Raw genomic sequence first — 24080 nt, 5'->3', positions numbered from 1 at the left:
TACATTTTGATATCTGTCTGTGGAACCTTTCCCTGGGTATCGAAGTTATGAGTTAAAACGCCGTACTGCCACGCTGCAAAAGTGCAAGAATGCGCTATCCTGTAGCCACATCATCTTCTGACACTGCCTGTATCCTGTCGCTGCTGTCTTGTGTCCAACTTATGCTCACGCCGACTGCCTGCACGACGAGGAGCTTGCTGACTTCTGCCACCACCAGAGAACCATCCACCTCTCCTGTCCTCCGCAGCCCTAGTGGGTCTCGGCTCTTGAACATGCGATTCTTGGTTGTCGACGCGCCTACGCTCCTCTTCTGTATCGCTGTCTTCGAAGGCTGTAGCTGGCGGAGGGTCATTCGGCATATAAATGCCTGACTTCCGATTCGATCGTCTCTTCTCTCCATCGATGCCCTGAAAGTCTCGCTCGTCCTTTCGAAGGGCTTGAGGCTTGTACTTTTCATCGAGGTGTCTCTCAAGGAGGCGAAGGTTCTTGGTGTTGCATTTGAATGCGGCGTCTGCGAGATCACCGACAAAGGGGACGAGTCCAATTGCAAAATCGAGGACGATATTGATCAGCATGCGAGCTTTCAGGCCGTTCGAAAGACCACCTTCAACTTGCAAGCACTTCTTGACGACGAGCAGTGCAAGTACAGCTCCGATTGCATCACCTGCGGCGGGTATGAGGCCAATGACGGACTCCCAGCCGAATCTTATACCGAAGAGGCTGAAGAGACAGCAATCCAGGCGATATGCTCGTCGACGAACGGCTGCTAGGACTTCGGCGTCGCGTTCGGGAATGTAGTCTGGAATCTGCTTCTTGACCTTCTTGAGTTTGCCAGGCCTCCGGGGATCTTCAATCATTGCAAAGTACGGGTCCTGAGGAGCGTTATTAGCTGGAGCCATATGCAAAGATGTATTGGAATCGCTTACCGCTCCGCTCTCGACAGCCTTGTTCTCATACTGCTTCATGTGCTTCTGGAGAAACTTGTTGGCCGCATATTTGCCCACTACCGCGGCCATTGTTGCTGCTGTTCGTAATGCTCTCAGAAGTAAGAATGATGCGACAAGCACGCAGAGGGCGATGGATCTAAATAGCGAATTGAGGGCGGGCGTGCAGACGCGGTGAATGGTGACAGTAGAAATGTTTGGGATGGACGGGGATGGATTGGTATGCGGCGCGTGTTTCACTCTCGCTTGAAACGTTTGCCGCGGCGTCGATGTGGGCGCGGCGCTTGACGGGTCGACGACTGGGCGGCAGTTGCTAAGAATGGCAGATTAGAAGTAACAGGAGCAGGCGCGAGCGGATAACTTATGGGCTTCGTCTCATTATTATGTGTCGGTGCCATGATGTCGGCGAGTGTCACCCGATCTTGTTTTGCTGCAGTGATCGACGTCACATGGCCTCGACAGCTCCCTGTTTCATGCACATGCACATGCCCATTGCAGCATAGCGACGGCTTCAGCAGTGCCAGTGCCATTGCCATTGCCATTGCCATTGCCGGTGTCAGTAGACCCTGTGTGCGCGTGCATGTGAGAGTTGGGAGGGAAGAAGAAGCTCTTCGGAGTCCAGCAACAATTTCATCACGCGCGGAACGAGCCGGCTAGGCATCGTCGCCTGAGTGAAGCGTGGCTCTTGCGCAGCTGCAAGTCCTACTACGCGACCCCGAATCCATAGCCCGCCCGCGCCTTGTCCTCGATACTCTTCCTCGACACCAACACCCTTTTGGGAGAAGAGCTTGGAGACATGGAGGGACGGCTGCGCATGGCGGCAATGCTGCTATTGCAGCTTGTCGGCACATTGGCTGCTGAGATGAAAATCGTTCGTGCACTGCACTGCCAGCTTGACCAGCTGCACACTATGCTGAACCTTGCACACAGGACCAGACAGACGCCAGCAGACAAGTATGCTCCGGCATGTACTCGCGCAAGTCGTGGGGTGGCAGCATCGATCCCTTCATAATGGTCAAATTCATACATCCCGAGAACCTCCCCGACGACCAAGATCCCATAGTCAGCCTGGTCATATTCGAATGGGCCGACAAACCTCTCATTGGAAGACCTGATCCAAATGATTCGACTATTGTGAGTGGAAAGAGCCTCCCTTGACAGATGAAGCCTGACAATTCTTCGCAGGACGACTATCTATGCGATGAAGGCGCCAGAGACGCAGGCCTATGCAAAGAAGCCGATCTCGGATCCTTCATTCTTGCCTCGAATGCCACTGGCATGTCCAAATCCCTAATACGCACCGAAGCCATTCATCTGAAAGAGCCGGGCGCTGTCAATTACCCCATCAAGAGGACGGGATACTACTGCGTGAGCACAGCTGCATACAGTGCTGCCGACTATACTGGCATTGTGGAGTTCCGCAACGCATTCGGAGAGCTTCCTGCTGCCCAAATCGCGAAGCTACCATTCTATGCCGCTTTCACAATTGTCTACGCCTTCCTCGCCATGGGCTGGGCCGTGCTCTACTGGATGAACAGACGCGATATTCTTGCTGTCCAAAACTACATCACAGCCATCGTCGTCTTCCTGGTCATCGAGATGTTCATGACTTGGCTCTTCTACGATTACCAGAATCGACATGGACTCAACGCAGGCGCCAAGGCTCTCCTCATCGTCGTTTCCATCTTGAGTGCTGCTAGGAACAGCTTCTCATTCTTCCTGCTGCTGATCGTGTGCATGGGTTACGGTGTGGTCAAGCCTACATTGGGCAAGACCATGATTTATGTGCGATGGCTGGCGATCACCCATTTCGTCTTTGGAGTCATCTATGCTATTGCATCACTTGCAGTAACGCCCGAGAACGCTGGTCCGCTCGTGCTCCTCGTCGTTCTTCCGCTAGCAGGAACGCTGACCGCCTTCTACATCTGGACATTGAACAGCCTCAACTATACCATGAAGGATCTTATGGAGCGCAAGCAGACCATCAAAGCCGCAATGTACCGCAAGCTCTGGTGGTGCATCCTGATTAGCATCGTCGTCATCTTTGCCTTCTTTTTCGTCAACAGCTGGACCTTTGCGGGGCAGAGCAATGCCGACTTTGTGCCAAACCACTGGCAGACGCGATGGTTCATCTTGGATGGCTGGCTGAATCTTGTCTATTTCTTCGACGTGGCTTTCGTCGCGTACGTGTGGAGACCGACGGCAAACAACAGGAGATTTGCAATGTCGGACGAGGTAGGTGCCTATCTGACGCGACTGCCTCAATATGCTGACAAACATTTCAGATTGCGCAAGACGACGACGGCTTTGAGATTGCCTCGATACGAGATTCCATGGACATGGAAGACGACCTCGAAGCTATGGAAGCTAATGGCAACAAAGCACCGCCCCCATACGATGCACCGAGAAGCGGCTCCAGCTCGCACAGAGATGCATCACCGCTGCCGGCTCCTACCCCTAAGAAGCCCGCTACCTTGCCACGTGAATCATTGGACGGGGAGACCATTTTCGCGCTGGGCGACGAAGACAAGCTCACTGACGACGAAGACGACGAATCGGAAAACAAGCGGCTCACTGGTAAGAGTAGCTAGGAATTTGTCTCGCCTACGACGCTTGATCCCTAGCGTATGTATGAAAGTTCAATTGCTACCTCCATGATCGCTGCCTTGCATATTCTTTGTCCTGGGCCACGGTATACACACTCCCTTTGTCCCACGATTGGCATTCAGCAGGTTCGAGAAGAATGCCTTGTTCCGCATAAATTCAACGGAGAACCCATTGTCCAGCTTCGCACTTCACGGCTGCACTGGTGAATATACGTGTATACAGGACGTCGCAGTATAAGCATCACTCGCCGTGGAACATTCACTTGCTCAATAGGCGACACTCGCAACCTTGTTTATAAACATGGCCTCCCTCTTTCATCCTTCATCACCACTCGACGAGACTGCTACCACTCAGAGCACCAGCACCCTCGAAGTCGTACTACAGAACATCCGATAGCAACCGCTTCTCCTCGAACAGACGTGCAGCTAGCAACCATCACCATGTCGTCCGCCAGCGAGGACTTCGACGCCGAAAACATCTTTCGAGGAAACTCGGCCTTGGGTGCTGAGAACCCGGCCTTTGGCGATCAGCGCAAGGCTGGAAAGAATGCGATTGCGATTGCTGATATCGAGGACGCCTTGCTCTTGTCATCAAAGTATACTAACGCGGAGCTGTCCCGCATGACCGAACGCAGCGAGACCCAGATCGACGGCATGATTAAGCTCTCGATCACTAAGGTGGCTAAATTTCGTGGTGTCGATCGCGCTGAAGTCAAGGGTGCTTTCGACGATGCCCGACTGTCCAACGGAGTCAACTTGCGCCGCTCCCGCGAGATTTCGGTCGTTGGCGCCGTTGGCGACAGCAAGGGTAGATCGCTCTCACCAGCTTCTCAGGGTGGCATGACCGACCGCGTGCAGGAGGACGAGGACATGGGAGGTATGGAGGATGCGGTCGAGGAAGATCCGGTGCAGCAAGAACCAGAAGCAAGCATCGTGACCGCCGAACATACCGTCACGGCGGTGTCCCAGAGCGAGGGCGAGCAAGCTGGTGCTGCCGACCGACTACGCCCTACGATTCCTAGCTACTCGAGCGGCATTCAGCAAGAACTCACCGAGGAGGAGGACGCAGCCTTCACTATGCTGAAGCTGGCTGGCGTGCTCAAGATGGCTTGACGGTATTGCGTGTGGATTGTGTTCAAAGCGAGAGGTTACACAAGGCATTGGCCTGCGCACGGCGTTCGGATTCACAGATGACATTGGCTCCCCGGCTGGCAGAGCGCTCCTTGGAAGCGCGGGCAGGGCAGATTTGAGCTTCAGAATCGAAGAATAAAACTTCTATGGGTACGTTGTCCCACTTCTCCTGCCATGTTCATGAGCTGGTCTGTGCTTCTCCATTCATGTGAAAATGCTGATTCTTGGCACTTGCCTGCTCCAGGGTCTCGCAGCACGCGTTTGCAGCCTTCTTCCCGAAAAGTCGCACTTCTTCGGAAGAAAGGCCTTGCCCCAAACAATTCGACTCGAGACACAAACTTCGTACTTTCAGCGAGACACGCGTTTGCAGCCTTCTTCCCAAAAGTCGCACGTCTTTAGGAAAAAGCCCTTTCTCCAAACATTCAACTCGAGACACAGCCCTCGTACTTTCAACAAGGCACACGACCATGTCTCAGACCAACGCCCGCAGCCTTGCAGACCGAGGCGCGACCCAAGGCGACACATTCGCGAGTCTGATCAATGTCACTAGCAGCCCAGCACCTGTTGCACCTGTTGCCGCCGATGGCGATACCAGCAACGAGAACGCATCTCATGCCATGGATGGCTCGACTGCACTCGATTCTCTCTTCGCCCGTAACCCAACCGCACCTGTGAGCCAGATGTCCCTGATCAACACTGGAGGGTCTATCCGTCGATTCTCGGATGAGGAACACGAGAACTGGCTCCTCCTGGCCGCCGAGAACACATTCGAGGAGCTGATGCTCGAAGGCAATTTGGGAGCGTCCGATGACAAGTCCAAGCGCCTCAAGGTCCGCAACCTGACTGAACGCGCCATCAGACATGTCGCCGAGAAGCTTGGCGTCAATCAACACAGTGTCAGAAATGCGCTCAACCAAGCGCAGATTGCCAATGAGGTTCCACAGCGTAGACATGCTCTGAGTCAGCAGAGAAAGAAGGAAACTCTTAAGAAGAAGGAGGAAGAAAGCAGCGGAAATCAGGCGATGGCTTCGGCACAGTGTCTGAAACCACCTATGGCCACAAACAATGCGACCTCGAATATCCCGATGCTATCACTGCCTGCACTAAACAGCGCTGCGTCGGGCAGCGCTTCTCCCAACCTGCCATATTATGGCCAAGGTCTGGGTCCGCTGTTCTCGACTCCGACTCCGAGCTTGGCAGGTCTGATTCCATCGTATCAGCCTGATCAAATGACTACAACTCAAGGTGCTTGGAGGCCAGTCGAGACCACCTCAGCCCAAACTCCAGCTTCTTTTTCTTCTTCTTCCTCTTCAATGTCGGCGGACACTGAACTGGAGCTGTTTGGTGAGATTGTGGAGGAGGAGGAGGAGGAGGAGGAGGAGGAGCAGCGCGAGGACGTCATCGGACCAGGTCAAGAGCCATTGACGGCGGAAGAGGACTGTGCAATGTCCATGATGAAGCTGGCTGGTGTTCTTCGTATCAATCATTGGTGTGGAGATGGCAAGTGAGGTACATGTCTCGCTCTCCTTGTTCTGCTTGGAAGTCCGATGCTGAGATTCGCACATCCGCGCTCTTGCTCTTGCCTTCGGTAGCTCCCGCATCAAAGCGCGTAACACTTATTATATACATGATAGAATTGCCAGCAGCCAATCAAGTCAGACTGCTCAAAATTGGACGCGTCCCCCTGAGAGTTGCTTGACCACATTTCGGAGTGGGGTTCGTTTGGATTTGGTCCTTCTTCGATGAACTTCGGTTCTAGAGGACTGGGTGGCTTTGATGGTCATGAGAGCTGGGAGTGCGGCTTCTCTTTTGTCGTTTTGTGGGACTGTTGAACGATCCTTCCCATCGATGATGTTCCAGCATAGCAGCTGCTTCGGGCAGCTCACGGCCTCGCAATCACCTCCCCATGCATCATCGCAAACACGCCATTCTCATCATTCGTCCACTTCGTCCAAGCCAAAGCATACGCATCCAACTCCTCCTGTGTAACCCCAAGCGCCCTCGCCCTCTCGGCAAACGCCCCATGCGTACACCGTCCCGGCCAATGCCCCCCATAATCCCTCCTCCCCTCAGGAGTGTGATAACTCCACGCCGAATGCGAAGCCCAAATCCTCTCTCGCGGCACACCGGCCATCACCGTCCAATGCTGCAACCTCCTCCCGGCATCCGTCGCACCACCATTAGCCGCATGAACCCGGATAATCGTCTCAAAACACCTCTCCAACATCGGATACTCGGGATAAAATCTCGCGCTATGCAAATCCCCTTCTCGCATACAGAGCACGCCGCATTTCTTCTTCGTCACCCGAATCAATTCGCGGATGGCTGTGACACGATCGGGAAAATGCGCCACAGCCTGATGCGTGTGTACGACATCGAACGTCTCGTCTTCGAAAGGCAACGCACACACATCGCCTTTCACGAATGCAACATTTTCCACCCCGCGCTGCGCAGCGTACACTTTGCCGCTCTCCAGCACCGCGCCCGAAACATCGTAGCCCGTGACATGGCCTTCGGGCATCATTTCTGCGAAATCCACCGTTATCGAGCCTGCGCCACAGCCGACGTCTAGCACTTGCAATTTCGCATTCTCCTGCAGCATCGCGCGCAATGTGGGCATCATGTAGGCACATTGCGCGCTGGCTTTTCCTGTGGCGTGCCCGGAAATTCCGCTTGGGGCTGGATTGACGCCGAAGCCATCCTCGCCGACGAAGCACTGGTCGGAGGAGGCTTTTGATGAGGCGGCCATGATGATTTTGGGCTTGGGCGGAGGAGTACAGATGTTTCCCATGATTATTGATAGAGGGGGCTTATAACTATCATGATCCCTTCGGAGCTGAAGTGGTTGTTGGAGGCGGCAACGTAGCGACACCGACTAAGCAGCTCAAACCAAATACGCTTTCCTGTGACGGCAGATTTTCGTGCGAGATTTCGCCGGGCGGAGAGCCATGTCTCTCCTATTTGTCTGTAACATTTTCTACAGTAGTGAAGAGGTGATCAATAATAATCGTCCGGTACTACTTACTGCAGGTGGATGTTTTTGATTGAGCGGGTCAGCGGAGTATTCTAGTCGTTGCGAGCCGAACTTGGCGAAATTGGCAATTCTCTTCCAACCGCTCATCATCGTCGTCATCATCATCGACCTTTGTCTTCGAGGAGCAGATTAGAAATTAACCTTTGTCGGCTTCTCCGTTCAGGATCAGAGCTCTTTGAATAGCAACATGCATATCTTTTTTTTTTTTGAGTGCGCTGACTCAGTCGGTTGTTCTGCGGGATGTATAGAAATAATCTTTTGACACTACACGTTACGGCCAAGCCCGAAACGCCATAAATACACAAAGCCTATAATTATAATATTATATCAATGTTTTCGACGATGATGCCCTTGCATTCTTCCCTCGAATGGATCTTGTGAGCATAGCATATATACCTTACAGATATGTACACTTCCACACACGGCCCGCGCTAGTCAAGCCTGATATCCAATCTGGATCCGATCAAGACTGTTCAGACGAGCATCCATGCATGATGCTGTTCATGGGCCAAGAGTATCCAGCGTCTTCCCATTTCGTATAGTTGGGATTGTTGTACGCTTCGGGATGTCGTGCGATGTAGTCGGTTGTCTCATAGCCGGGCGGATCGCACGTCACCATCTCTTCGCCTTCCCTTTGATACCACCTAACATAGTCGATTCGCATGATCGTAGGGAACTTGAGGTTTGCTTGATCGATATTGACCCAGCCGTGCGAAAATCCGAGATTCAGGATCATCGACATCGGTTCTTCTGTGACGAGCCGTGCTTGCACATTTCCGTTGGGCCCAATAGCACGACCGTCGAAGCGCATCATCTCATCGTCTCCAACCTTCCATGCGACGAAGGCATCCTTCCCGCTGCCCGGTTGGTATTCGAACGAGTACTTTTGGTACTGTTTTCCGTCGTACCATTGGTTGTTCAGCATGGTGGTGGTGGAGATTGCCTGTTGATATGGCCCTCCAGTGTACGTATTGACCATACTGAAAGTGTAGTTGGGTGTCTCCATGAAGTCGTAATTGGGATAGTAGAAGACATCGAAAGGTGCGACTTGGTAGGATTGAGTGGCCACACCATAGCCTTTGCCACCCCAGTCTGCACTGACTTCGATGATATCGATCTCAGGCGCACCGCGGCCTGTGCCTGGAGTAGGATGGTCTTCGCCATAGCAGACACAATTTGGCAGTCGTTGACCAGGAAGCCAACTCGTGCCATCGGGAGACGATTGATTGGGCGTGATGCCGCTATCGCAGCTGTCATATGTGTACGGCCACATGCCGTCGGTAGTTGCGAGGAAACCTGGACGCCCAAGGTTGCCCATTGTCCATATGCCCGGCCATAGTCCATGAACTCCCGCAGGTCCTGGCAGACTGACGGAAACTTCGAAGACACCGCCCTTGAAGCACAGTTGGTTCCAGGTGTGTAAAGCACCAGAGCGGTAACCTAGTCCATGATTTTGGAACGCATCAAGCTGAAGCTGTAGAGTGCCATCGCCTAAAATAATCAGCATCAAGCTTTGATCATCGAAACATGCCTTACGAACCAGTATTTGCAGCATCCGGATCGTACCATTCCAGATCTTGTGTCGCTCCGTACCACATATCTGGTGCAAACCAGTATGGATCGTCTCCGGGATAGAATGTTCTGTTTTTGGCGTTGAACTCGTCGCTGAAGACCAACACGAGGTCATGGCCATCAACGCCAGTCTTCCTCATGGCGGATGCTGGGGTATCATGATCGATGAGTCCAGATCGGACATTCTGGATGAGCGGATAGATATTGTCGTTCACATGGGCCCAAGACTCGCCATCATCGCCGTAGCCGTAGCCGTACATTTGGTCCAACGGAGTATCATAAGTGTACGGGATGAGACTAGTTCCGGTGAATGACACAACCGGTAGAACCACAAAGATCATAAAAAGGCCGGTGATCAGAAAGATGACACCGATTGTGTTGACGATGTTGGCTCTGGAGAAGCGATCTTTGAATGTAGGCTTAAATTGCTTATCGTCGTCCCACTTGGGCATGTGCATGTCATCATCTTCCTCTTGTTGATCCACGTACAACGGGAAAGCACATGGAGCGGAAAGTCGGTCGTCAAGCCAGAAGAAAGGCACTTTCTCGGGATCCGCGTTATGGATGAATGCAGGAGTGCCAGCTCTTCGCACCGGCGCAGCAGCGGCATCAGGTCCGTGCTCAAGATCCTTTTCATCATTTCTTGAGCGCGGCTGCGGGCTGTCTGGGGCGATTTCAAGCGGAGTAATGTCTTCTGACACCATTGACGCTGATAATCTACGCTCGTCCTTGAATGGATTCGACAGACGCTTAGCCAAGTCTGAGGATGATACTGCGTTGCTTGGTGCCAGATGCGATGATGAGCTGGATGTCGGCGATTGTACGGTCAAAGCTGACAGATCTTGCTGCGATGTATTCGCCGAGTTTGATCGTGTAGCGAATGGATTTGGGTAGCGGGAGTAATCAGATCCCAGTTCATGTACAGTTCTTGGCGTCGAATGCGAGAGTGTTGACAGTGAATGCATCTGCGGGATTCCCGGGACGCGCAGATGAGGCCGGACAGGTGTCTGAGATGGCGCGGGAACAGGCAGTGCGGCAGCAGGCACATGGCCTTCAAGACCATGTGGAGTGGCCGGTCCTGTTGCTGAGCCAGCAGTTTCCGCGCTGCTATTCCGGCTTCGCTGTTCATCACTCGAATTCGAGGGACGTGGATTCAATGGCGAAGGAACGGCAGGTGCATGAGGCGAGCGAGCGCCATCTTGTTGCTGACGTGGAGGTGATGGCACGGGAACGTCGGTTGGCTGCTGCCTTCTGGCGATGTTCACCGACTGTGGCGGACTCGTCCTCCGATGCCTCGAAGTGGTGCGTGAAGCTTCGCGGATCGTCTGCGCCGAGGCTTGGGCGTTGAGATGTGCGGACGAGCGTCCAGCCTGGTGTGACTGCCTCTCGTCAACGCCATCATGTCGCTGTGGAGCCCCCAGAGTTGGCCTTAATCTATGCTTCTGCAGACGATGTCGTTGGGATGGAGCCATCGAGGTTCCGACACTCCACGGCTTCCAGACAGGCCATGCAATGATGTCGCGCCAACGAAGGCCAAAGCGAAGGTGGATGCTGGAAAGCGGTGGTCAGCACGCGCGAGGCATTTGCGTGGTCTGGTCTAGGTTGCGATGCAGTGGCGGATGCGGCAGTCGCAAGCGTTCGGGGCAGGCGGAGTGTCGGAAGTGTCGATTGGAGGTGGAGGGTGCAGAGCAGAGTTCAATGCCCGTACAGGAAGGCGCCTGCTGGAGCTCAACGGCAGCTGCAATGCCAATGCCTGTTCAAAGATGCATGAGCGTACAAAGGCCCGGACAGGACAGGAATGCTACAGAGAGGACGACGGCTACAGAGATGTCCAAGGCGAATGCGCGCGCGCGCGTTTTCCATGTGCTGCTTTCTCAGTTGCTGCACCATAACATCACGAGCATGACTTCAACGTGAAGTGAAGCTGGGAGAAGTCGATATGAATCTGCGAATACTTCTCGTGTGATTAGTGGAATCGTGCTCGAGCGAGCTGGTCTTGCCGCCCGCCCGCCAGCCATTGTCTGCATCGTCAGAGGCGTGCAAAGTCTTCTTTGTGCTCGCGCCCGTGGAATTTCAAAGCTGGGAGACGATGGGAAGTGACGTTGTGCAACAGCTCCGAGTTGCAGGAGTCGCCGCACGCGGTAATCCAGCACGCGTTGATATACAGGGATGGCACGGACGTTAAATTGAAGCTTTTCGCCGATGGCGCCATCGCCGACAAGGATTTCTGATTACATAATGCTCCAATCTCCTGTCTAGAGTGACGAATCTTTCCTTCTTTCTCTCATGCGAGCGCTAGAGCTGTCTCCCACTTGTCAGACTCAAGCGTAACAGTCCTATTTAACAATATTTCGAGATGACTTGCTTCTATATCTATGCCTTTCAGCTCCGGTCTCGCTGCATCTCGCAAAGAATCAGTCCAGGTCTCATCTGACGCTCCCGCCTCATCTCGCCCTCATCCCGTCACGCTCATGTATGCTTCATCGTTGGACATGGTTGCTTCGTTCCTATGCCAAATTCCTCCGCCATCATATTGCGCAGCTTAGCATTCCATCTCTCCACGTCGGCCATCACATTCTTGCAGCCATCTTCCTTCATAATGCTGCCGCAATCGCAAGCCTCGCCCCGCCGAGCCTTTTCACAGATCGACAGCACACCAGGCGTAATCTTGATGATCTCAAGCAGCTCGTTGAAGCCGTCCTTTTGCTTTTTCCGATGATTGCAAAGCACCTTCAGAAGCTGTTTGCAATCATTAAAGAGGCCTTGTGGAGTGATTCCTTTGTAAGCATGAACATTGTCGCTGAGCATATTTCTGGGGAACTCCAGACTAGCCAGACCTTTTGCGTCTTTCAGTTTGTGCAAAGCTGTAATTGCGACTGTGCTGTAGTAGATGGGCGAAAGGAGTCTGATCTGCTTGAGATGCGCTCGCATGCTTCCGATTCCTTCCAGAAAGTCTCGAAGGCCCCGATGGTCGTCGAGCTGGAACACATTGCTGCCGTACGCGATTGGTGCTGCCTCTGCTAGCATCTGCTTGTTGACTTGTAAAATCACATGTGCGCTCGAAGCTTGACCTGTCCATGTACCAAATTTGGAATTCCAAGTCAGCCCAGGATGGCTTTGGTGCAGAGTGCTTCTGACCGCTCGTCGAGCACGACCTTTGGCCTTGTAAGTGGCAATCCTGACCGGACGGTGCTCCCGAAGCAGCTCATCATATATCAGATTGCGGATCTCAGGAGGCAAATCCAGGAAGCGGAAATGATCGGTCACTGGCTCGAGCATAAGAACATGACGACCCGCGAAGGAGCCTTCGGTAATGGTGAGCTAAAGCGTGGCAGTCAGCGGCGCGTCTTCGGTAGACTCTATCAAGCATGGGCGTTTATAAGCGTACAGGAGTGAGCTTGAATGCATCTTCATGCTCAATCTTCACAAGATGCTGAAAATTGAGACTGTCTTTGCTGAACGTAGACATTTGGGCAAGAGCGCCTCCAGTGACGAGCCTCGAAGACGTCGACCATGGCTCGTAGCCAGACATGTTGTTAGATCCTTCGCGCTTCTTGGAGGGTGGCCGAGGCGCCATGTTTGGTTTCGTGGATGTGTCGTTGCTGAATTGTAGCATGCTGTGTTCGGTGTGACGGGAGTTTCAGCCAGCTGTCAGGCAACTCTCTCCCTCCCGTCGCGTGGCAGCCTTTCACGCGCCGAAGGAAGGAGCGACGACACCCAACCCCGACGGGCGTGACACTTGACATGTTCAATATGCTTCGCTATGCTATTCAAAAACACTGCATACATCGTTGTGATTATCCTCTCACCTTTCTGTAAGAGGGCGGCTTGACAGTTCTTCTAATGAGTTTACCCCCATACACTGGACCCAGGCTTGCTGCAGCAATGACAGCAAACCTCCACCAAAACCCAGGACTCGCAATGAAATGCAGCTCAAAGTATCCCTTCAGTGCAGGAATGGATCCAAAGTACGCCGCCGCTGTGCCCAATATGCTGAAGATCATAATCGGGTGCCAAGTCGTGATTTCGGCGGCGACCATGACAAGCTCGTTTACAATGAGTACAGTATAGCTGACGCTCACCATCTTCTTGAAACCAGGAGTAGATAAAGGTTGATAGGTAGGGTCGTCCAAAGGTGCGTTCTTGTTGAAGCCGGGCATGAGAAGTTCTGAGCCGCCCTGGATTATGAGGCCTTGGTAGATCGAGATCGCCACCCAGATGAAGAATGATCGATACGATAGACTTTTGCCCAAAGTGAGCTCCTTGTAGAGCTCTGGGTACAGATTCGCAAGCCCCTCGTCAACATCTTTGTCAAGAACCAGACTGAAGACTGGCGCCATGGTGTATACGGTCGCATAGCCAACAAGCAGCCAGTCTCGGTAGAGAGCGATTGGCTCAAATTTGGAAGCTATGCTGAAGACAGTCTGGCAGATGGAGATGATGAGCCCACGATGCATGACGAACTGCGCCAGTTTAGCACTTCGCCTATAGCTGTTGCGCCCATGCCAGACAAGCAGTTTCGTGAGATGCGCAAATTGCGTGATGCTGAAGTCGGCAGCCAAGGAGGCCTGCTTCCCTTCCTTGCCTACGATACCGACGCCAACGTCCGCCGCTTGAATCATGGAGACGTCGTTACCTCCATCGCCGATGCAGGCTATACGCTTCTTCGTGTACGCGCGGATGAGGTGTGCAACGTCTGCTTTCTGGGTCGGAGAGCAGCGACAGGCAATGACGGCAGGGAGCTTGACAGCTGTAGTGATGAAAGCGTCTCGATGGTATTGCAAGAGCAATGCAAGAGACTGTCCATCGATCAGCAGAGCTGCATTGGCCTGGCTTCGCAGAGGGCTCAAAGCATCGAGAGCAAGGTTGCGGTTCTTTAATCCTGCAATGGTGTGTATGGTCTGCTGCCGAGACACGAGCCGAGAAGAGACCGCGACACACCGCGCTGTTTCCACTTTATCGCCAGTAAGCATCCATATCTTGATTCCCGCATTGCGCAAAAGCTCGAGACTTGGCTTTACTTTCGGCTGAAGCTTGTCTTCTACGCCTGTCACACCAAGAAGATCCAGATTGTTCTCCAGGTGCTGCTTCACGACCTCTGCCATGGCAGCATCACGACCGACAAGCGACAAAGAGGCAGCAGAATAGGCAGCATTGAATGCCGCATATTGCCGAGCTGACATCGATTTGCGCCCTACAACGAGCGTTCTCAAGCCCTCACGTGCCATGTTACCAGTCTCTTCATCTAGCCAGTCGTTGGAGGCGACGATGGATGTCATGACAGTATCGGCACCCTTCTGCAAGAACACAATTTCTCCTGCTTCATTCCCATTCTGAGCACCGCTGCGGAGAAAGCGACAGATGATGCCCATTCGTTTGCTGTCGCTCGTGAATGGAAATACGTTCAAGATCTCCACTTTTACCACCACTCGATCGCTGCCAGTGTACTGTAGGGATATGCTTTTTCGATCGCGGTGCGAGAGCCGAAGCCCGACTTGTTCAGTCCACTGCACGATAGCAATCTCATCCGGAGATGATGCCTGGTAGGATATCTTGGGTGTGCCATTTTCGTCCTCTTCAGTCGTTGGCGTTACGTTGTGACATAAAGCCAGAGCGAGTACGAGGTCTCGTACACGCAGACCAATTTCGCGTCTTGTCCGTGTGGCGCCACTCAAGGAGCCAATGCCTGCAGACGGCGTAAACAAGGCTTCTCTTTCGGCATCATCTGCGACCTCAAAAGCTTGCTTGACATAGCCACTGACTTCTTCCATTGCTTCGCCACCATAACTCACAGTCCCGACATGGACTTTGCGAAGTTCCATCTCATTCCTGGTCAATGTACCGGTTTTGTCGCTGAGCAGGTACTCAATGCGGCCCAGATCTTCGGGTATCGTGCTCGTTCGAACTATTGTGCCTGGTATTCCAGTATCACGGTGAATGAAATAGGCGTAGACACTTTTGCCCAAGTCCAGGTTGACACGGAGTGAGATTGGGACAATGGTACTGAAAAGGATCAAGAATCGCATGGCAGCAATATACCACTCGTTCTTGAAGCCTTCGAGGGCCACGAGGATTATGCTCAGTGCCGCTGTAAGTAGACACAGAATCTTCACCAGGCTGTTGATCTCTAGCTCGAGCAGTCCCGTTTTCGACCTCGACGCAGATGTGGACAGGGCTGCTCGGGTCTGTGAGCCTGTATAGACCACTAGAGCGTGCACCGTGGTCGACGAGGCGATGACTGTGTTTGCCCATGCGGTGTTATCAATCGTAAGTGGGCTTGATTGTCGGCCTAAATTTTCTTCTCCTGTAGCTCGCCCATTGGTGATGAGAGGATCTCGCTCTCGTCGCTCTTTGGCTTCCAGCTCGATCGTTCCGACGAAGTCATTGACTCTCTTGTCAGGCTTTCCAGCTGTCACGCATAGTCGCACATATTCGCTGGGACTGAGGTTTTGGGCAACTGGCGTCGCAAGGCGCAACTTCCAATCGGTTTCTCCGTCAAGCTGATCGGTGCGAATAAACGCTTCGCCCCCACCACTAGGGTCTGAAGTTGTGGTCTCGTTTTCAAGACCTTGGCCTGATGATGCCCGGGCCCTTTCTTGAGCGTCAGAGGAAGCTGCTCCTTTCCCAAGATCTAGTAGCGTCGGATCAGATCTCCTTTGCTCGGTCATTGCTTCTTGGGCAACGACTTCAGTGCTGAAGCTCTTCAAGATCACCACGTCGGCTGGCACTCTCTGGTCTTTTCCAAGGACCAGCACATCTCCAACTTTGAGGTCTCTTGACGGCTTCATCATCTCTGTAACGCTAGTCGAAGGCCTCCCAAGCCCTTCAGTTCTATATTCCTCATCCTCGGTCTGCTGCAATCTTGCATCGTCGTCCATTGGGACACGCCTGCGCTTCCCTTTTTTCTTTTCCGCTATGCTCTTAATCTTTCTTTTTTTGCTTGCGGTGCTTCCATTCAGCTCGTCCGCCCCAAAGTCATCAAATCGTAATACTTTATATGCTTCGCTGTTGGCTTCGTTATCCCTCTTTCTTCTGTTGATATCGTCGTAAGCTTCCTTGCCGAGAGTAATGCTCAACACAAATGCCAATGGTGCAACATATGTGCTCAGATATCCTATGCGCAGTGCGGGTATGATCTGCGACAATGCCACCAGCAAGAAGTACATATTGAAGAAGAATTTGAACTCGTTGAAGAGGGTTCTCGGTAGAAAGCTCCATGGTGTGTATTTCGCATTCGATATAGCATTGAAAGGGAATCGCGAGGCCTGCTTTTGCCCGACTGCTATCGATCTGGTCGCCGCTGGGTCATGCTCGTCCTCCGGCTCGTCGGCGTCTGCTGAAGATGGGAGGTGTATAGAAGTGGATCGATTCACCAATGGCAAGAAGGACAGCAAGCCCTTTTTCGACCGCGAATGCTCTCCAAAGCCATACGAAGCCTGCTGTGAGGTGCTCCTTAGACTTCCTTCGTGTGTCTCCTGCAGTAAAGGCGCATCATCATTCTGACTTTGGCCCGAGCTGGCTGCACTGATGCGCTGACCAGATTCTTCGTGCAACTCATACTGATCGCTATTCACTGGCCGCCGTCTCCCACCAAAGCGCAAGTTACGCAGTGGTATGCGGGCGCCAAAGTCATAACTGATGCGAGCAGAACCCGGCTGCGTGGATGGTGTTGTTCTCGCTGGCGCAGTTGTCGTGGTCTGCGGATCTAGCCCATGAAGCACGAGATCCTCCTCCGAGTCGCCATCGTCGTCAAAGGGATCGTCCTGGTCGAGGGGTTTGTGGTATCCATTCGGACTGGTCATGCCTCATGTCATTGCTTAGGGGTCGGAGGAAGGTATGGTAGTGTTGTACACGCTGCTGAGTATCGGGGGTGAGAATTCGTGGGATGGTGTCGCGAGGTATGGGTAAAGATTCGCCTTTGTCTGCTGCCCAAGTCTCCTAGTCCCAGCAACGTCGCATGCACAGTGTGTCCACCACGCTCACGCTCACATGCAATTAAGGTATTCTTTAATGCGGACTCCGGCGGCACATGCGCCACAAGCTACGGCTGCAGATCGCGCGTAGTTCCCTTATGGCCACCCTTTGCCTCCCACAAATCACGCCTCCTGGCACTCGTGTTGTTCGTCTTTGATGCTCGTAAGCACCTGGCGACACGACACGCATTGGACATGGCCTGTCCTTCTTCATAGACACACATCTGTATTATAGGTAAGTCGGTGCTATCTGTGTGCATGCACATGCCGCATCCGACAACAGAACAGGGATTCCAAAGATACCTTCGGCGCAACGTGGCTTCCCTGCCCGGGCCAGAAACACCACCAGAACAACAGCTTGCATTGCCAGATATCCAATACCGTACTGACGAGGCAATGCGCAGATTCCGCACCTTACACGCTCTCGAACAATAACCCCGCGGCCGGGGCGGAGGCTGTCACGATGAGCGACGATGCATACCCAGACTTCGGGAGTGCCTGGACGTCAGCACCCGCGCCAGCATTGTCTTCAGCTTCCAACTCAGACCCAGCCGCCGTCGTGCCTGGCGAAGGCGCATGGCACCCAGCCCAGCGACCCGACTCTAATGTGCGCCACGCAAGGACGATACGCACACGCACAGCCTCCGAGCTCGAACTTCACGATACCTTCCCGCAACCCACGACCGAGAAGCCGAGCTCGCAGCCGCAAGCAGAGTCGATGGAGCATGTGCAGGAGGATGACGGCAACAGGGCTGAATCGCCCAGCCGAAAACAAAGCATCAGCGTGCTGACCAACATGCGCCAGACATCTCAAGTGGTCGCGCCTGAGCAGATGTCACAATTACCCAACACGGAAAGCGACGCAGAAAGCCTGATGAGCAGACGCGCTAGTACTCAGGGACCTGTTTTAGACAGCGACGATGAGCCTCTTACAGCGATTGATCAGATTGAGGCCGAGACTCCCATATTCCGCCAGGGAGAGTCTGTGCCGGCGCAAGAATTGCAGCTGGAAACAGATATGCCTGACTCGCCTCATGACCACATGTGGATTGGTACTCCTGGGATGCAGACGCCTGTTGCCACCGATTTGAATTTCGAGACCGAGATCGCCAAGTCTCAACAACGACTACAGGAGGCTGCGTTGGAGTACGAGCACCAGGGTGAGGTCACGGCGATGGAGGAAGCTGTGGACGAAGCTCCTAGTGCGCCTCTACTTGATGATCCGGAAGCTCCGCCTACCGTTCAAGATACGAGACAGGACGCGACAATGGAAGTCATTGGGGAAGACTCGGTTTTGGATGATTTCGATGGGGCTGCTGCTCCAGGACAACCAATAGCAAAGTCTAGACCACAGATTGGACAAACCGAGCGCAGTTTCACGACCAACTTTACAGAGCTCCCCAAAAAAGAAGCGAGAGAGGAGGTGCAAGAGATCAAAACAAGCGTCGATGACGGATGGCCAGCTGCTGGCGATGATAAGACGTTCGGAGACCTGCTTGACGATGAGCATTCGACGCCGGTTCAGACGGCCTCGGTCCATCCTTTCCCTCCAGTTGACGCGGTCAGCAAGCCATCATATGATGCCTGGGGATCCACCGCAAACGAAGACGCTTTTGATTTCCTCGGGGGGCAAGATGTGACTGCGACTGCTGAGAGCCAACACGTAAAGGGACATCGGCGGAAAGACACATGGGGTGGATTGGGATCTGACGATATGTTCGGAGAGCTCGTGGGAACATCAAATACATCAATTGAGGAGTCTAGTCTATCGTCCACAATCCCGGTAGCTACCGCCGAGGAAGCACCTACAACGGCCGCACCAGTGACCGCTCTGGCCGATCAAGTTGACGATGACATGGCTGCTGCATTCGCTGCGGCTTTGGGCGACGATGATTTGCTAGATGAAGTTGCTCTTGACCCCTCATCGTTCTTTGGAGACGACGACGATGGTTTTCTGGAGGATGAGTTGCTCTCGGAGTCTGTGCCTGCGCCGCCTTTGCAGAATGTGCAACAGGTATCAAAAGATCTGCAAACAAGAGCGGGTTCGTATGTTCCTCAGACAGCTCAGCAATCTGTGCCAAGGGCACCACAGGCGAATTCATATGCTGCAGCCCCCCTACAGCTGAGCCAAAGCCATGGCAGGTCTGCAGGCACGCCGACAACCGGATTGTACGATGTATACAACCAAGGCGCGCCGATACAGCAGCCACCGCAGCGACCCAGTGCTCAATCAGCACAGAGCTTCGTGGACAAAGCCAAAGGTGGCTACCAATCACCATACGACCTTCCTATGGATGTTCTGAAACAACCCCGGCAGAGACCGCGGCAAGCACCCTCGACTTCGCAAGCAGCGCCCACGCCACCGCCGAGAAGCAGTAGCGTGTCCTCGCAAAATGAGCATCCACTTCTTGCTCGACCACCTACTGCAGGTTCGCAGCCCGTCAGCTTGACTCCGCCTTCGAGCTCAGGGGTTGTGCCTAACACAGCGATGGGAGGTGCAGTCGCGCAAAAGTCGACCCCAAGGACGAGCAACGCAAGTGGCTTCTTCGAAGACCTTCCAATGACTGCCAAGCCGCGAGCTCGTCCATCTGGCGCTTACACGCCTCAACCACAGACAGGATTGCCGCAGCAGCAGCAGCAGGCTCTTCGTGGCCCGGCACCGCCAGTACAACCACTTCAGAGACCTCAAGCTCCCCCGACACCTGCACAACAGCCCTATCCCGGCTTGTCTCAGCCCGAAAGGCTCCCGCTGTTACCAGATCAGCCCACTGCACCGACACCTATCCAAACGCCTTCTGCGCCACATGTGAACCAGCGATACTCACCGAATAGCCTTCCGACTCCGTCGCAGGCTCAGAATCGCTTCTCTCCGGCGCCGCCCAGCGGTCAAGCTCCACCAGCAGCATCGCGATATTCTCCTGCGCCAGCTGCGCAAGCGGCCGCGAAAAAGTATGGCCCTGCACCTTCGACAGTGACTCCTACTGCATATCCTGGGATCCAGCATCCGCAGTCCCACGCATTTGCGCCGAGGACGAGCAGCCCGCTAGCATACCATGAAAAGCCACAAGCTGCACAGGTCAACGAGTTTGTCCGCAGCGCACCTTCACTGCCATCGTCGCCTCCAAAGGCCAGTGGGGGCCGTGCTTCGCCAGCTATCATGTCTCCTGAGCGAGCAACCAGCTTAAGCTACTCTCCAATTGATCAGCGAGGACCAAGCGCGACCATCATATCCTCTCCGCAACGACCACAGACACAATCATCTTCTGCAGCCGTCATGAAGGTCTCGAAGTATGCTGCTCAAGGGCCTCCCGAGCAAGTGAGTATTGCAGGCATCCAGAGCTCAATGCTATCATCAGGAACCGGCCCTCATCGTACTTCGTTCCTGCCTCATCGACGTCAATTCTCACGAGACCTGAATGTTGTGCCGCCAAGTGATCAACGTGCACAGGATCCTTTGCAGCGATGGAAAGGCCAACCGATCTTTCACTGGGGAGATTCAGGTGCAGTCATCAGTAGCTTCCCAAAGCAGACACCATTCTACACTGCCGGCCACGGCCTTCCAAGCATCAAATGCACGCCCGGATCCATTAACGTGGAGCAGGCAACGACTTTCATGCCCATAGACGATATCAACGCAAAGTTTCCTGGACCGCTGTCGCTCAAAGCCAAGAAGAAGAAGGATGTCGCCGCTTGGATGACGACAAAGATTGAAGTTCTTGAGCAACGAGCACAGCACGTGAGAATGGATTTCGAAACAGCGCCAGATCTCAAAAAGCGAGCAGAGGAGAAGCTCACGCTTTGGAGGATCATGAAAGTCTTTGTCGATCATGACGGAAAGCTTGAAGGCGACAAGAAAATTGAGGATGAGCTCCGTGCCGTTCTGCTTCCTAATCTTAGCCAAATGAGCCAGGTTGCACAGTTGCAGAGCCCGATCGCAACAATGCAAGGTGGAGATGCTGTCCAAGCAGACTCTGTGGATAAGGCGGTAGTCTTCCAGCTTCGACAAGCTCTACTCGAAGGACAGCGTGAGCGTGCTGTTTGGCTGGCAGAAGAAAAGAAAATGTGGGGTCACGCAATGCTTATTGCCTCGACTCTCGGCCCTGAAATATGGAAGCAGGTCATTCAGTCATTCGTGCGAAGTCAAGTCAAGACCGTTGGCAGCGATGCGCGATCCCTAGCCGCACTGTATCAGGTCTTTGCAGGCAATGCAGAAGAATGTGTTGACGAGCTTGTGCCTCCAAGTGCGAGAGAGGGTCGGCAGATGGTATCCAAGACTGGTAGTGCCATTGCTTCAAATCCACTGGAAGGTCTTGATCAATGGCAAGAGACTCTTGGCTTGATCGCGGGAAATCGCACGCCAACAGACGGGCACTCTCTGCTCGCACTCGGAAAACTGCTTGCAGGCTATGACCGGGCCGAGGCCGCGCATAGTTGTTTCTTGTTCGCCAGACAACTGGCCAGACATACTGGTAACGACGACGCCGAAGCGACCTTTGTGCTGATTGGTGCGAGTGGCTCGGAGCTTGGCCACGATTTGGACGCTGTGATCTTGACCGAGATTTACGAATGGGCTTCTTCGCTATCGATGCAGCGGCCAGAGTACATTGCGCATCTGCAGAGCTGGAAGCTCGTGCACGCGCAACAGCTTGCAGCATCAGGCCTTAAGTCTAAAGCATCGAACTACTGCGACCACATCACGACGGCCTACCAATCGACTACCAAGCCATCGCCATATTATCACCCAACCTTCACACAGACTGTCGCAGATCTCTCGGCGTTCCTGTCGCAGACTCCTCAAACCGACGGCAGAGGCCTGCTCAGCAAGGGCGCGATGAATAAGGTGACCTCAAAGACCTCCAGCTGGTTCACAAAGTTTGTCTCTGGTGACGACGATCAAGATTCCAATGCTTCTGGGGGTGGTCCAGGCAGTGAGGTGTTCGGAATGGTCAACGGCGAATCTTCGGAGCTCAGTCGCCGCGGCTCGGGAGAGGGACTTTACAATGCGATGATGGGCGGCAGTGCCGCACCTCCATATGCGCAGCCTCCCATGTCAACACCTTTCCCGCAGCAGCCTTTCGCACCATCTTCAGCGCCAAGCAAGTATGCTCCCTCAGCCGGAGCAGTGAATGGTAGCAAGTATGCACCTCTTGCTGCTGGTAGTATGGGAATGCCTGCGGGTGAACCACACCGCGCTTCGTCCGAGAGGAGATATGCGCCTGCACCATCACCGCGGCCTTCTTCGGGGGGTCTGGACGTGGCTAGGCCAGAGGCCAATAGAGCTGTCTCTGACTATGGAGTGCCATACTTGTCCGACTCAAGAAGAGGAAGCCCTCAGTATTCATCCGCCAGCTATGAGCCGAGACCTGCACTTGCGGAGCAGTCAAGAGCGAACACATACCAGACGATCGCACCTCGTCAGTCTGTAGCACCTGCTGTGCAAGGATTCGATTCTCCCGTACCGGCCTTTGATACTGAAGAAACGATACAAGGTCCTGAGGACGGAGGATATCAGCCGCCAAGCAGCGCAGAGAGCAACCAGCCTTCTCCGAGCCTCGGGTATGAACCGCCTTCGTCGGGCTATGGCTACGAGCCGCCCAGCTATCAGCCTTACGAACCAGAGCCCGAGGCTGAAGAAGCAGAGGAGAAGCCTAGACGGAAAATGATGGACGATGACGACGATGACGATCTTATTGCGCGCGCTGCAGCTGTCAAGTCGTCTACACCAGCTACCAACACTTCGGCAAACCAGTCATCCACAATGTCAAAGTCGGATGCAGACCGCATCGCCGAAGAAGCCTTCCGCAAAGCTGCCGAGGCAGACGCAGCACGCGATAGTGCGCCAAAAGAAGGTAAAAAAGGTTGGTTCGGAAGTGTTGGCCTGGGCGGCGGAGGCTGGTTTGGTGGCAAGAAAGACACGTCAATGCCACATTCAGCCCCGAATAAACCCATCAAAGCAAAGCTTGGCGAGGAAAACTCTTTCTACTTCGACAAAGATCTGGGCAAGTGGGTGAATAAGAAAGATCCTCAGTCTGCTCAGACTGCAGCGGCTGCTACACCACCTCCGCCAAAAGGAGGCGCAAGCAGAGTCACGAGCGCTGCAGTGGGACCTCCTTCCGGCCCACCAAGCAGAGTCACGTCTGGAGTTGGCCTTGCTGGGGCCGCACCTCCTCATCCCCCATCAATCTCCGGTTCTCCTCAGCCAGGTCAAAGTCTTCCATCAGGTCCTCCCTCGCGAATTGGCACTCCTGCGGGCGGGTCTGACTCTGGTGCGATGCCTTTGAACCCTGCGATCGCAGCCCTAAATGGAACTGGACCTGGATCCAAGCCGCCGAGTCGACCTCCTACAAGCATGTCCAATGCCAGCAGTCTGGACGACTTGCTTGGCGAGCCCACGGCAAGAAAAGCGGGCGGCACAGTCAAGAAGAAGAAAGGTGGTCGATATGTCGATGTCATGCAGGCGAAGTAACTCGTCATGACCTATTGTTCGATTTATTACAGCATGGCGTCGGCGTTTTCGAATCGATACAAATATGACCGGTCCATCGACCATGTCAGTCTGGTTTTGGGTATGGTGAACTTCTCAGCATGGAAGCATGAGTTGGACACATGATGCCGATCTGTAACACAGTAGCTACGCATATTAATGACACCGTCGCTCACGAGCGGGTTGCGTTTGGTGAGGAGCAAGTCATGTCCTCACCTCTTCGACTTCATTCAGAGTGCATTTTTCTTCCATATTTCAAGAAGACGTTTTCGAGGGGCTGTAATGGACTCGATCCTAAAATTTGAGTCTCTTCACCCGGCAAAAAGAAAGAAATGT

General features: G+C 53.7%; 8 protein-coding genes across 8 annotated transcripts; 3 read left to right on the top strand and 5 right to left on the bottom strand.

Moving 5' to 3' along the window:
- Positions 1-110: 110 nt before the first annotated feature.
- Positions 111-1247, bottom strand: MYCFIDRAFT_202214 (uncharacterized protein; the record flags this gene model as incomplete). Its single annotated transcript, XM_007924998.1, has 3 exons — positions 927-1247; positions 302-872; positions 111-229 (listed from the first exon to the last, which is right to left on the bottom strand). The coding sequence occupies exons 1-3, from the start codon at positions 1014-1016 to the stop codon at positions 111-113; spliced, it is 780 nt and encodes a 259-aa protein (XP_007923189.1). The 5' UTR covers positions 1017-1247.
- Positions 1248-1493: 246 nt separating this feature from the next.
- MYCFIDRAFT_59730 (uncharacterized protein) lies at positions 1494-3598 on the top strand. Its single transcript, XM_007924454.1, has 4 exons — positions 1494-1815; positions 1875-2078; positions 2130-3179; positions 3230-3598. Exons 1-4 carry the CDS (start codon positions 1741-1743, stop codon positions 3533-3535), a joined length of 1635 nt encoding a protein of 544 aa, XP_007922645.1. The 5' UTR covers positions 1494-1740; the 3' UTR covers positions 3536-3598.
- MYCFIDRAFT_171536 (uncharacterized protein) lies at positions 3572-6533 on the top strand (the record flags this gene model as incomplete). The annotated part of the gene is made up of 11 exons (XM_007924997.1): positions 3572-3753; positions 3790-3800; positions 3825-4538; positions 4592-4665; positions 4692-4726; positions 4768-4889; positions 4926-5072; positions 5114-6148; positions 6187-6359; positions 6394-6448; positions 6469-6533. The coding sequence occupies 11 exons, from the start codon at positions 3572-3574 to the stop codon at positions 6531-6533; spliced, it is 2613 nt and encodes an 870-aa protein (XP_007923188.1).
- A 30-nt stretch (positions 6534-6563) lies between these two features.
- Positions 6564-7430, bottom strand: MYCFIDRAFT_41110 (uncharacterized protein; the record flags this gene model as incomplete). Its single annotated transcript, XM_007924271.1, has 1 exon — positions 6564-7430. The coding sequence occupies one exon, from the start codon at positions 7428-7430 to the stop codon at positions 6564-6566; it is 867 nt and encodes a 288-aa protein (XP_007922462.1).
- Positions 7431-8193: 763 nt separating this feature from the next.
- MYCFIDRAFT_11240 (glycoside hydrolase family 16 protein) lies at positions 8194-10315 on the bottom strand (the record flags this gene model as incomplete). The annotated part of the gene is made up of 3 exons (XM_007924119.1): positions 8194-9206; positions 9256-9828; positions 10009-10315. Coding segments are annotated over 3 exons (1893 nt in total), but the record flags the coding sequence as incomplete, so codon positions are not given.
- A 1441-nt stretch (positions 10316-11756) lies between these two features.
- Positions 11757-12819, bottom strand: MYCFIDRAFT_82619 (uncharacterized protein; the record flags this gene model as incomplete). The annotated part of the gene is made up of 2 exons (XM_007924672.1): positions 11757-12608; positions 12676-12819. The coding sequence occupies 2 exons, from the start codon at positions 12817-12819 to the stop codon at positions 11757-11759; spliced, it is 996 nt and encodes a 331-aa protein (XP_007922863.1).
- A 214-nt stretch (positions 12820-13033) lies between these two features.
- On the bottom strand, positions 13034-17080 carry MYCFIDRAFT_161290 (uncharacterized protein). Its single transcript, XM_007924996.1, has one exon. The coding sequence runs from the start codon at positions 16451-16453 to the stop codon at positions 13085-13087; it is 3369 nt and encodes a 1122-aa protein (XP_007923187.1). The 5' UTR covers positions 16454-17080; the 3' UTR covers positions 13034-13084.
- A 643-nt stretch (positions 17081-17723) lies between these two features.
- Positions 17724-23972, top strand: MYCFIDRAFT_213939 (uncharacterized protein; the record flags this gene model as incomplete). The annotated part of the gene is made up of 1 exon (XM_007924995.1): positions 17724-23972. One exon carries the CDS (start codon positions 17724-17726, stop codon positions 23724-23726), a length of 6003 nt encoding a protein of 2000 aa, XP_007923186.1. The 3' UTR covers positions 23727-23972.
- Positions 23973-24080: the final 108 nt, after the last annotated feature.

This window comes from Pseudocercospora fijiensis, assembly GCF_000340215.1.
Source record: "Pseudocercospora fijiensis CIRAD86 unplaced genomic scaffold MYCFIscaffold_2, whole genome shotgun sequence".
Classification (NCBI taxonomy): Eukaryota; Fungi; Ascomycota; class Dothideomycetes; order Mycosphaerellales; family Mycosphaerellaceae; genus Pseudocercospora; species Pseudocercospora fijiensis.
This window is presented reverse-complemented; position numbering and strand designations above follow the sequence as displayed.